Source organism: Aquarana catesbeiana, linkage group LG02 (genome assembly GCF_042186555.1).
Source record: "Aquarana catesbeiana isolate 2022-GZ linkage group LG02, ASM4218655v1, whole genome shotgun sequence".
In the NCBI taxonomy this organism is placed as follows: domain Eukaryota; kingdom Metazoa; phylum Chordata; class Amphibia; order Anura; family Ranidae; genus Aquarana; species Aquarana catesbeiana.
The window spans coordinates 573,385,496-573,399,345 of NC_133325.1; the positions used below are offsets into that span (position 1 = coordinate 573,385,496).

At 40.9% G+C, this 13,850-nt stretch overlaps 1 protein-coding gene across 1 annotated transcript in view; it reads left to right on the forward strand.

The window, feature by feature from the left end:
- Positions 1 to 13,850, forward strand: part of LOC141128673 (myosin-binding protein H-like) — a 110,788-nt gene that overhangs the window by 30,487 nt on the left and 66,451 nt on the right. Inside the window, exon 2 of the mRNA XM_073616103.1 lies at positions 8,028 to 8,162. Within this exon, the coding sequence (XP_073472204.1) occupies positions 8,028 to 8,162 (135 nt within the window). The remainder of the gene's footprint in view (positions 1 to 8,027; positions 8,163 to 13,850) is intronic.

The window sequence follows — 13,850 nt, forward strand, 5'->3', positions numbered from 1 at the left end:
AATTTATTTTACTTAGGCTCTAGATATTGTCAAGGTCTTGCTTGATAAATTCCCTCCACAAGGTTAATACAGCAATGTAAGCCTTTCTAATGAATAGTCTATACATGTAGAACAGCTCGCTATTAAGATGCCTGACCTTTGCTTTAACAAAGACCAACTGTACGGTATGCAAAGTACTCCCAAGACATTTCAAACTGAGACGCATTAGACCAAGTGTGGAAAAAACTAGGAATCACTTTTAGAACGTGCGTCATGGAGAAGCATTAGGATGGAGTATTTCCCTAAAATGAATTATGTGCCCTTGTGCATATATGCAGCATTTCCTACTATTACTTCCATAGAAAGAGTGCCCAGCATTTTTATTCACGATGCACCACCCCTCCTTTTTTAGGATCTAATACATTGGTAGTTCTATCTTGCATTTTGTTGCATTTTCAGTGCATGTATAATAGATGCACTTAAATGGCTATAACATTAGATCCCCCCAAACATTCACATCATAACAGGAGAACATATAGAGTGAAGGTTAATTGATACAGGGACCAAATGATCAATGTAACATATAGGTAATTCTGCCCCCCAAAAAATCAATGTTTTCATTGCAATCATTTAATTCTTGATTCAGTTAGATCTCAAATAATACAATAAATAAAACATAGCGATGGGAGGTCTATGCAGCAGGAGGGAAAAAACAATATATATGCTATATATATATATAAGTTTTATTGTTCAATTTCCACCGAATACTTAATAGTTTGTGAAAATTCTCAGGCAATACAGAAAGATAGTGTAAAAATGCAGAGTATGCACTTGAGGCGAGAGGTCAATTAAAACAGCTGCCTAGTGTAGTTTAGCTTTAGCTTTGCAAATTCTTTTCACTCAGGAGAATGCCTGTAATGAACGTTACTAAGTTTTCACATTGCATAGCTTTGCATTGCATTGCTAGTCTACATTCATATGGGCACTGGATGCAAAATGCTTAAATGATTTAAATAAATAAAATAAATCCTGTATAATAATAATTTATGTTGTTTCAGCCAGTATTGGGCCGTGCTGCTATTCCCATTGAAATAAATTCCTAGCAGGGCTTCAACCTTGCATGACCTCCTTAAATCAATATGGCATAACATAATGCCCAACAAACAATTTAGTGTACATGGAGCCTTTTTTTCAGTACACCTTTTTGAATACCTTTTCAGTGTTAAAATAATCAGCTAAAGTCATTTTGATTTTAAAGTAGTATTAAACCCAGAACCAAAAATGTAATATATTGCAGAATTTTGGGCTTAATGCCACTTTAAAGTAATGAACTTAGTGCAAATCTTATTTATCTGTTTTGTTTTTTTTTATATCAAAAGTTTCATTTAAAGCTGAAGTAAACAGCAGTTTTTTTTTAACCTGCAAGGCAATATCATAATGTGCTGGTATGTATCACATACTAGCCCATTATATGAAACTTATCTTAGAACGAAGCCCTCCATCGCTGAAAGAGCTTCCATCTTCACCCGGTCTTCCTTCCATGTTCGCCAGAGCCCCAATTACATCACTCCCACACATGCGCATGGGAGCCACCATTTACAGCACATGACTCTGAAGGAACAGCACGGGTATGTCGTTCCTTCAGGGCACATGGGCCGTTGACATCACTCCGGCTGCTTGTACAGTAAATATCTCCTAAACGGTGTGCGTTTAAGAGATATTTACAGTACCTATAGGAAAGCCTTAATATAGGCTTACCTATAGGTAAAAAATATGCATTGGAGTTTTTACTCCCACCATAACAAAAAAAAAAACAATAACAATCCCGTGGCAACACAGCAGTTATCCATCAGTTCACAACATAGTATTAAACAGACATATAGAGCTCACAGGCAAAATTTCCAATAACCAGAAAAAAGATCAAAAGAGTCTATCAGCAAACATTGCAATCAAGCAAGCACAAATCTTACATGTCTAGTTACGCAGATGCTGGTCTGGTAAGGTGTTGCGTCAACCATATTTAAACTAATTCCCAACGGCTTTGGCCTGGAGTATCTAGCTAGCGTGCCCAAAGTCTTTTGAATTTACTTGGGCAGCCTCTATGCCAGTACACATAAGGTTATTGCCCATATGAGTCACCCATTGCTTGAAAGAGGGAGGATCAGGGGATTTTCAAAGTATTAAGAGTACTTCAGGGGCAGATTCCCTGCTGAACAGGTGTAAGGGGCCTAACGATACCCCACATGCCAGGCAAGTGACCCTGTTATAGGTGCCCAGCGTAGCGCCACCCCCTACCTCTCCTACAAACGGCCTTATTTGCTCATTGCAATTGTAGCCCCCATCCATTAGTTGTGCATTGCTGATTCTCTGAACTCCATGGAAGTCTACCGGATAAGGTATATCTAATGGAGAGTCTCTAATAACATGAAGTACCCACCCACACCACTTAGGATAGCCTGGAATCTTTTTTTTTTTCATAGACTTTAGGTAATATAAGGTCATGAAGAAGTCATGAAAGCATGCTTTTTTACACAAAATAATGTGATTCGGTAATGTTGACATGTGACTTATGGAATTATCTGAAATGTGAATTTTAATCAAAGGTTCACTTTTGGATGTCAACAAAATCTTCAGATTACTAAGGTAGCTGGTCTTGCCAAAAAAATATATTTGTTATACGAGAATCAGCTTGCTATATACTAGTTCACTTCGCATGCTGTGTGTAATAGTTAGGTATATTTGCTTTGTGTCCTGTAAAAGTATAGAGGCACATTGGTATCATATTCACAAATGCTGTAAAGAGGGAATGTAAGAGTAATAAACTCATTGACGCAGATGTTGTAATTAATTGTTTAGGACCAGTTCACACCATGCCGGATGCCTTTCTGCATGCGCATTTTTGATGCGTTCTAGTGCATTTTTAATGTATTTTTGATGCATTCCAGTACACTTTTCTGCTCTTTTTTTCATCACCTTAAAAAAGGACATGTGCGTTCTGGTGCGTTTTTGGTGCGATCTGGTGCATTTTTTATTGAGTTCAGTTCTACTTTTTTTCTGGAACTGGAAGGCACTCAAACTTGACAGCACTAGTGTGAACTATGCCTTCGGAAACCATATAACCTTTTATCCGTGCATTTTTGATGCAGAGAAAAATAAAGAACACTGATGCAGCCACCACATCTAATGGGTGGTAAGCTACAATATATTACATTTTTGGTTTTGGGTTTAATACCCTTTAGATGGCAGGCTAGATGGACCTTTGTTTTTGAATGTTGTTTAAAGGTTACTGTGCAATGTTATAGTTATACGCTTTAGGTAATAAATGAAAGAACAAGGTTACTGCTACTAGCACATGTAGTAAATAAGAGATTTGCTTGTAGCCTTGTTAACATATTGGGCTTCATTTTTGTTACAGGGTGTAAGACATGCACCCATAGGTGTGTGCAGGAGGTGTGCCTGGGCGCACCCTAATCACTACGTGTGGTGCAGATTCCCCCTACTGCCTGGGCTACCCCTCCCCCCTGTGTTGCCCCCACCCGCCCCACAGTGCTGCTGTCTTCCCTCCTCTCCTCTCAGCTGCTGCAGGGCATGTTTCAGAATGGAGATTGGGGGAAGGGGCTGGTAAATATGTAATTTACCATCCCCTTCCCCTTCTAAATGAACACAGTGAACAAACTCACTCACTCTGTCCATTCATAACTGTGTTTACTATGCTTCAGTTTGTGAATGAACAGGAAGCTGCTCAGCACAGATCACTTCCCATTCATTCATTATCCAGTGCAGCTGAGGCTGCAGAGAAAGGCTTGTGTGTTTGAGGTTTGGGGTGCACACCCTAATGCAATAGTCTGCACACACCTATGCATGCATCCCTCCCAATTGTCCCTTATTTGGAGGGTCTGTTCCTCTTTTGGAGACAAATTCCTCTGTTCCTTTTTAGACCTTCTTTGCCCATCTTTTGTGTCTAATGTTTAGACCTCCATAGAGAAAAAGTATTTCCTAAAGTCGAAAGGTTCTATACTACATCAGTGTAGTATATAAAAATGTAGTATATAAAAATGTAGTATATATAGTATATGTAGTATATGTAGTATATGTAGTAAATGTAGTATATGTAGTATATAGAAAGGTTCTATACTACATCAGTGTAGTATAATGTATATACTACATCATCCAACCTCTAAATGATTCATGTGTTATTATTAAAAACCAATAAAATGGAAAAATTGTGGGTAAAAAGGCACTTTTGGGTTTCACCAATCATTTTTGTATATCTTTTTTATTTATGGTCTGTGTAATTGGGGCATGGCAGAGGTCTGTCATTTGCCTACATACTTTATGTTTAAAAGATGCACCTCTTCCTCAAGGTCATCAGAAAACATGTCTTCCTCTGCTCCTTCTCCAAAAGAAACGCATTTGGTAATTTATAGGCTTGGGGCTATAGGCTCTATGGACTATCCTTGGGGGGGTGGAATTTGGGGCTTACCATTGCATGTAGGCCTTCAGCCAGCTTCAGTTCAGAACAAACATCCTTGCTATCTACCTTAAAGAGGAGCTCCAGTGACTTTGTGTTTATTAACCACTTCAGCTCAGAAGGTTTTACTCCCTTAATGACCATGCCATTTTTTGCGATACGACACTGCGTAACTTTAGCTGGCAATTGTTTTCCCACAAATAGAGCTTTCTTTTGGTGGTATTTGATCACCTCGTACGGTTTTTATTGTTTGTGCTATAAACAAAAAAAAGCATCAATTTTGAAAGAAATAACAATATGTTTTACTTTCTGCTATAATACATATCCAAAAAAAAAATGTAAAAAATCTAATTTCTTCATCAATTTAGGCCAATATGTATTCTTCTACATATTTTTGGTAAAAAAAATCCCAATAAGTGTATGTTGATTGGTTAGCGCAAAAGTTATAGTGTCTACAAAGTATGGGCTTGGTTTATGGACTTTTAATTTTTTATTGTTTTTACTGATACTGGCGGCCATCAGCGATTTTTAGCAGGACTATGACATTGCGGCAGACAAATATGACACTAAGTGACACTTTTTGGGGACCAGTGACACCAATACAGTGACTAGTGCTAAAAAAGTGTACTGTTACTGTATAAATGACACTGACAGGGAGAGGGTTAACATCTGTGCCAATCAAAGGGTTAGGTGTGTTCCCTGGGAGTGTTCTCTAACTGTGTGGGGGATGGACTGACAGGAAGAACACAGAGATCGATGTACCTGCTTACAAGAAACAGAAGATCTCTGTGTACTTCCCTGTCAGAACGGGGATCTGCCTTGTTTTCTCTGTGGAGCGATCGCGGGTAGCGGGCGGACATCGGGTCCGCTGTACCCACTGATTGGCTCCCGCTCCATGTAGCACATGCGTGCCCACAGTATCTATGGCACAAAATTACGCATGTGCAATTTATTTTGCGCAATATAGCTGCCCTGCCTCAGTATATATATGCGCTGGGCGGTCTTTAAGTGGTTGAATGTCAGCAGCTACAAAATTTCCAGAAAGAGTGTAACACCGCTCAGACTGTAGATAAAGATTTCCTCGTGGGTGCTGGCCCTGGCTCACCACTGTCAATAGTAATTGAAGAAAAGGAAAATTGGTCCCACACCATGGAAGGAAGAACTTCTGTAGAATAGTTACTTTAACGCGAGTTATCCACGTGAAACCGGTATACCGATGTTCCTGTAATGTCCTGTCTACGTACTTTTGGACTTTGGCAATAAAGTAACTATTCTACAGAAGTTCTTCCTACCATGGTGTGTGACCAATTTTCCTTTTCTTCAATTATAAAAACTGTAGCTGCTGACTTTTAATAAACGCATATTGACCTGTCCCAGGATCCAGGGATGTGTGCACCTGAGCCGTCCCTTCACTCGGTCTTCTCTCCCTGGAGCTGGCATCTCAACTGTGGGCACCCATCTGTAACAGCTTGCAGCATCCCAGTGCCCACTGCACATGAGAGAGCCACGCTGTGCCTTGTGAATGGTCTCGCAGTCTCCTGGGACCTGTGACGTGTTCCAGATGACTGCGGAAAGGGAGGGGGAAAGAAGAACTTTCGGTGGGATTGCCTAGGTGATCCAAGTGGAAGTGGGAGCAGGTACCTGTCAAAACCAGGTACCCATTCCATCTCTCCCCCCAAAAAAGTGTAATTTGGGGAAGAGAAGGGGGGAGGAGGCCACAAAGCTGAACTTCCCCTTTTGGGTGGAGCTCCGCTTTAAACACAGCCAGTTGTGATGAATTCAGGAAGCAAATCCCTAAATGATGCAGGAAGAATGTGGGATGTAGTCCCTAATGTATAACTACCAGTCTCTGCAGCTAGATGTGATCAAGACAGAGATTAGAAAAGCTTAGATAATGTTAAAGCCACCAAATGGCTAAGATGTAGCAAGTGCAGCCCCTTTACTAAAAGCAAATTGTTGTGCTTGCCATGCACACTGCGTACAGGGCCTACTAGAGATTCCCCCTGTAAGACCATCATTTGAAAAACTCCAGGAATGTCAACATGGAAAGAGGCCATGGATGAGAAAGAACATTCTGGAGGGATTATAAAGCAGTTACTCAGGATAGGCTTTCAGCAAGAACTTGTGTGACTAACCAATAAAATGAATGTTGTGGTTGGCGTGCCCTGTCAACTGTTCCAATATACCGCCCACAATGAACAGACAATTTTAAGAAGATAATAATGATTGTCTATACAATGTCAAGCTTTTTTTAGTACCACAAGAGTACCAGACCCTGGGGTTGATTCACTAAAACTGGAGGGTGCAGAATCTGGTGCAGCTCTACATAGAAGCCAATCAACTTCCATAATTTTTTTTTTTTTTGTCAAAGCTTAAAGTAATTGTAAAGTTTATTTTTAGGTAAAAATAACAAACATGTTATACTTACCTGCCCTGTGCAGTGGATTTGCACAGAGCAGCCCCAATCCTCCTCTTCTCGGGTCCCTCTTCAGCACTCCTGGCCCCTCCCTCCTGTTGAGTGCCCCCGCAGCAAGCAGCTTGCTATGGGGGCACCTCAGCCGAGCCGCAGCTCCCTGTGTAAATCCAGACACGGAGCCCTGGCCCTGACCCACCTCTTTCCCTCCTCATTGGCTGACTGACTTTGACTGACAACAGCGGGAGCCAATGGTGCCGCGCTGCTGTCTCAGCCAATGAGGAGGGGAGTCCCGGGCAGCCGTGACACTCCTGTAACATTGCTGGATCTAGATGGACCTCAGCTAAGTATTAGAGGGGCTGAGGGGGGCTGCTGCACAAAGAAGGCTTTTTATCTTAATGCATAGAATGTATTAAGATAAAACAACTTCTCACATTACAATCACTTTAATTGAACAAGCTAAAAGCGGAGTTCCACCCAAGTGGGACTTCCACTTTAAGCACTCCTCGTCCCCTTACATGCCACATTTGGCATGTCATTTTTGGGGGGGGGTATCTAGTTTTGACAGGTACTTCCTGTCCCACTTCCTCCTTCTGTCCTCTCACCCCCTAGGTGACTCCTCCTCTCCCCCTAGGCAGCCCCTCGCTCTCTGTAATCTTCTGGGACACATCACAGGTCCCAGAAGATTGCCTGGCCACTAGGAGAGCGCAGCGTGACTCACGCATGCACAGTGCGCACCCGGCTGTGTAGCTGCAATCTGTCACAGGCAAGTGCCCACACTTGCAATGACGGCGCCGTGGAGAGGAGGGGGAGTGGAGCGAGGCTCCGGGCAGCCGCTTCGCTGGACCGCGGGACCATGGGCTACTTTTTGTAGCTGCTGACTTTTAATAAACTTACAAACATCTGGAACTCCGCTTGAAGTTAGAAGCTGATTGGCTACCATGCACAAATGCACCAGATTTTGCACTCTCCAGTTTTAGTAAATCAACTCTCTTGTCTCCCTAATGTTAATATATGGTTGACAGTAATATGATACTAAAAAGACTTCAATAATAAATGCCTTTCTCTATGTATGTTCTACATGCATGTACACATAGTCATCAAATACTTAATGTCTGTTAAAATTAACCTGCTTGTTCACAAAAATGCTTTTATTCGTTTCAGAGCCACCCAGCAGCCCAGAAAATCTTTCAGTGGATGCTGTTGATGATACTACTCTTGGTTTGAGATGGAAAGTTCCTGAGAAGGAAGGAACTTTCCCCATTGATGGCTACCTGCTTGAGTACCAAAAAGACGGAAGTAAGTTAATAAACTTTTCTAAACATCTATAAGTAATGATTGGATATGCAATATCTGAATTCTAGAATAAACTCCCTGCATCCTTAATACCGTATATAACTACTCACTAACAAACATTTGGTAGAATTTTGCCTAAAACTTTTTCATTATTACAATATTTTGTTAACAATTTTAGATGTTTTAAATTCAGTTACATAACATCACAAAGTAACATATTTGAGAATGAAGAAAGATTTAGGCTAGGTTCACACTATGCTGGTTTTCTGGTGGCCATGTTTGTTTGGGCACAGCAGCCCATTCATTTGCACGTATTGTGGATGCAGGTGAGGGAGGCTCCATGCACGCTAGCAGCTGTAAAAAAAAAAGCCAGAAAAACCACAGTTTTGTTCCAGCATTTAGTACTTTTTGTGCTGACGTTTAGCAGTGACTATCAGGTTGTTAAGTAGCGGGTGGCCGCTGCACCGTTAACAACCAATGACTCATCAGCTGTCAGCAGGATTCCCCACTGACAGCTGAATGTAAACAAGAGTGCTGGCATAAAAAAAACTGAATGGGGGGTGCCCCCCAATCCCTTCGGGTCTGATATGGATTTTAAGGGGTCCCCCCTAAAATCGATACCAGATCCTTATCCAAGCATGCAGCCCCACAGGCCAAGAAAGGGGGAGCAAGCGAGTTCCCCCCCTCCTGAACCATACCAGGCCACATGCCATCAACAATGGGGAGGTGCTTTGGGGCAAGCACTTTGTCTCCATGTTGATGGGGACAAGGATTTCTTCCCCAGAAGCCTGGCCAGTGGTTGTGGGAGTGTATCAGAATTTGTAAACTCCCTTCTGTGAATGTATAGACAAAAGAAAGTGACCAGTCGCATGAACTAAATGTCAATGGCATGCTTCCATCCCGGGTTCATGTATACAAGATGTATTCCCTTCTGTGAATGAGTATGGGGTACATAGTACCCTTACACATTCACCAAAAAAACAGTAGTGTAAATATAGACAGGAGCCAGTCCTAACAAAAAAAAAACTAAAAAAAATGTTCCCCCCATTTCTTGTTAAAAAAAATAAAAAATTAATTTCCCCTGGTGTAGATCCAGTGGTAATAACGATCAACACCAGCCACGAAGGTCTGCACCCAATGCTGGCTCTCACTGAATGACGACTCGGCCGCCTCCCAATTTTAAATAGGCCACGTCCCCTTGTGATGTCATCAACCATGGCATGATGGGTCAATGATGTCACAAGGGGTGGGGTCACCCAGTGACATCATCGGGTGACCCCGCTCCTTAATTTTTTTAGCATCGGGAGCCAGCATCGGGTGTGGGCCTTTTATTGTTTCTCGTGTCGGTGGTTGGCGTTCATCATGATTGACGTTGGATCAGGGACAATTTATTTTTATTTTTCTAATAAAGGACTTGTCAAAAACTGTCTCCTTTCTTTATTTACACTACTCTTTTTTACCTTGATGAATGAGTAGGGGTACTATGTACCCTATACTTATTCACATGGGGGGGAGCCCCCCCAACCACTGGCCAGGGTTGTGGCTATGGATTGGGGGGACCCCACACTGTTTTTTAAAAAATTTAGGATGGGTTCCCCTTAAAATTCATACCAGGCCCAAAGGGCTTGGTATGGATTGGGGGGAACCCCCATGCTGTTTTTTCTCAAGTTATTTTTTGTAATTGTATTTTTATTGGTTTTCAAGCGAGAGCAGGTAACATCAGAACCAAAATGTAAATTGACAATGAAAATTGACGAGATATATCGAAAAAAAAACAGAAATAACACACAATATAAAATCTCTTAGGCATTACAGATACGTAACTGTCAAGACAGTATGACAGGGAGGTCAAAGCACAAATTACTGAACAACATAGCTCCTTAAGCACATATACTGTGTGGGGAGAGGGTCAAGGAGAAAACACATGAGAGGTATAATGAGCAAACAGCATAGAAACCTTTTAGAAATAAAATCTGCTTGTCTTGAAAAAAAGAGTTTCATCTTCCAGAGAAGCATATGTTGCGGATAAAAGAATTGCGGCATTTCAGGCCAAATCGCCCACATGGAGACACTGTTACTATCATGTTATATAGTATATTATACTACACTATACTGTTTTTTTTTTTTTTTGCAAATGTACACTATACTGTTGTTTAAGCGATTGTAATCCTAAAAAAAAGCTCCTTTTCCTTTAAAGCATGAATAACAGCATAGTGCTGTTGCAGTGTAATGTGTCCCTTTCTATGTTCTAAAATACCTGGTTGATCCTGCCTGTTCCTGTGCCCCCTTTGTGAACTGATCACAGTAATTATGGCTGCCGATCCATCAGTTTACATGCCTCCGTCAGCCCATAGTCTTTCCCTCTCCCCCTTCCTCGTTGCTTGTCAGTTTAGTCTGTGTAGTGAAAGCCAATCTCCTCCCTTCCTCTCCCCTCTCCTCCTGCTGCTATTTCTGTTGCAATACATACCCCCATTACTTGTACCTCTCTGTTTTATAAAGATATAAAAAAACAGTGTGTCCGTTTTTTTTAAATTATAATCCTAAATACCTCCTTTCACAATGCCGCTCTGTGGTCACGTGACCTCCCTCTGCTGAATCTCAGCCCCTCCCGCTGCTCTCCTTAAATCAGGGAAGGAGAGCGGAGGGGGGAATCACATGAACGGCGATGTGAGAAAAGGTATTTAGGATTATAATTTTAAAAAACAAACACACAGTACTTAAGATCTTAAAACGGAGAAGATACAAGTAATGGGGGTAAGTGACTTAACAACCACTTGAAGGATTGTCCTACAAATATCACAGTTTACATTGTAGCTAACAAATGTAAACACATCCCCTAGTCTGACTATAAATTATTGGACTGGGTGAATGTTCTCTCTTGTATACTTGCATTAAAACCCAACTCCCAGAAACCTGAAACCCACACTGCTAGGATTAACAGCTTGTTTAGTCTAGGGGCTACAAAAAGCACTTACTTGATCCTCCATTCCACCTGCAGATGGTGCTCCAGAGTTGAACTGTCCCTCAGTATCCTCACATCCAATGCAGGGCTAGAACTGGAGACTGATAGAGCATGGGGAAGAAGATGGTGCAGAGACCAGTAAATCTAATTTTATATGCCTCCTAGACTTAAACAAACAGTTAGCTATTGCAGTACGGATGAAGTCCCACTGAAAGGGAGAATTCCCAAGTTTCCTGGAGTTCAGCTTCAAGTAAATAGCAAATTGTTTCTGGTCAAACAATGCTAAAGTACCATTACTCATAGTGAGACTATCTAGTCATCTAGATCCGAATGCAATCCCAATGACTACAGTTGGTCTCTAAAGCTGTGATGCTAGAAAACCTGTCTGTGCTAATGGAAATAATGGTCAACAATATCTAAAAACTGTAGAATGCAGCATTTATTACAACTTTGGTATTACCAATATGAAAGCATTAACCTTACTATATTAACATTTTATCCTCCCTTCTAGAGATGGGTGAAATTGGGAGTTTTCACTTTACCAAAATTCCTGCAAAAAAATTAAATATTTTAGTGATTTGTTGCCATTTTGGCCAAAGGAATTAGAATAACTGGGGATGGCTAAATTAGGTTGGGTATAATGTTTTTTTAGGGGGAGGGGGGTTATACTCTATAAATATCTCCTAGGAATTGGGGATGCTTCTTTCAACCATCTTGGACCCATTAACATGCCAAATGTCCCCTCATTAGACATACAGAAACAGAGATACCCCAACCTTAATGCTATCACAACCCTAGGCTTTGTTTATAAAAAAAAAAAAATGTGATGACTATGTCAGCACACAATGCTTTGTTGATGAACAAAGGGTTAGGATTAGTGTAGGGTTGGCATTGGAGTTAGGGTTATCAGAGTTGGGGAGGGGGGGGGGGGTATATTGGTGGAACAGGGCAAGACTGTACAAAATAATACCATACCAGACTCACACACCCCCTCCTCAAAAACCATCAGTACTTACAGAGTTCAGTAATTAGTAATACACACTGTTTTTATATTAATAAAATAAGTTGATTTAGTCTTATCTACTGGTATATATTTTTCCATTTATCCTGTCATCTCTTACCAGTGTTAATTTTGGCATCAAATTTTGATTTAGTTTTAGTTATAGTCTTTTGACTAAAATGCCATTTTAGTTTTAGTCTCATTTTAGTCATCTGCAATTGTTTTAGTCATAGTCTTTGACTAAAATGTCAGTTAAGTTTTAGTCTCATTTTAGTCATCGCATTTGAGTTGACTAAAATTTCTAGTACAATTTAGTAGAATAAAATCATTTTAGTGAACTAAAATCTAATGTGTTTAGTTAAATTGTAATGCATTATTTAAGCATTTCTATGGAATTTCCAAACTCGCTATATACTCTAATGCCGCGTACAGACGATCGGACATTCCGACAACAAAATCCTGGATTTATTTCTGACGGATGTTGGCTCAAACTTGTCTTGCATACACACAGGCGCACAAATGTTGTCGGAAATTTCGAATGTCAAAAAACGCAGTAACGTACAACAAGTACGACGAGCTGAGAAAAATTAAGTTCAGTAGCCAGTGCGGCTCTTCTGCTTGATTCTGAGCATGCGTGGAATTGTGTACACACGATCGGAATGTCCGACAATGGATTTTATTGTCGGAAAATTTGAGAACTGGCTCTCAAATTTTTGTTGTCGGAAATTCCACAGATACAGATTTAACCACTCTGGATGGTCTGAGGAGGCCGTAATGCTGCAAAGTGCTTTGGACGGTGGTCCAAGGAGGCCTGAAATGCAGTGTTAATTTTGCAAGCAAATTTCGATTTAGTTTTAGTCTTAGGACTAAAATGGCATTTTAGTTTTAGTCCCATTTTAGTCTTCTGCAATTGTTTTAGTTTTAGTCTTATTTAGTTGACTAAATCTCCAGTACATTTTAGTCGACTAAATCTCATTTTAGTCGTCTAAAATCTAATAATAGGTGCAATTAAATTGTAATGCATTAGTTAACATTTCTCTACAATTTCCAAACTCATTATATACTGCTGGAGTGAAAAATCTAATATGTTATTTATTATGGCATTGAGGTATGAACATGCACTACAGACCAATGTTAATTTTGAAGTCAAATTTCAATTTAGTTTTAGTCTTAGTCTTTTGACTAAAATGGCATTTTGGTTTTAGTCCCATTTTAGCCTTTTGGCTAAAATGCCATTTTAGTTTTAGTCGTATTTTAGTCATCTCAGTTGTTTTAGTCGTATTTTAGTCGACTAAAACAATATTCATTTATGTTTTAGTCATTTCAGTCGACGAAATTAACACTGCTGTAATGCTGCAGAATGCTAGATGGTGGTCTCCGGTCTGAGGGATGGCCTGTAATGCACAGTGCCCTGGATGCTGGTGGTCAGAGGAGGCCTGTTGTAATGCTGCAGTGCTGCATGGTGGTCTCAGGTCTGGAGGGTTGGCCTGTAATGCATCATGCCCTGGATGCCACTGCCAGTGGCCAGAGAAGGCACACACAGTGCTCTGGACAGACAGTGGTCTGAGGATTGCTGTAATTTTAATGTACTACACACACAATCTGCTCTGCTCTCTGATCTGGGCGCCTGGTGGTCGTCTTGTGAGTCAAGACTCTGGAGTGGGACACAGGGACAGACTCAGTCTCGTCAGGACTCAGGAGGCCTGGCTGGCCTGTAGTGCACAGTGCT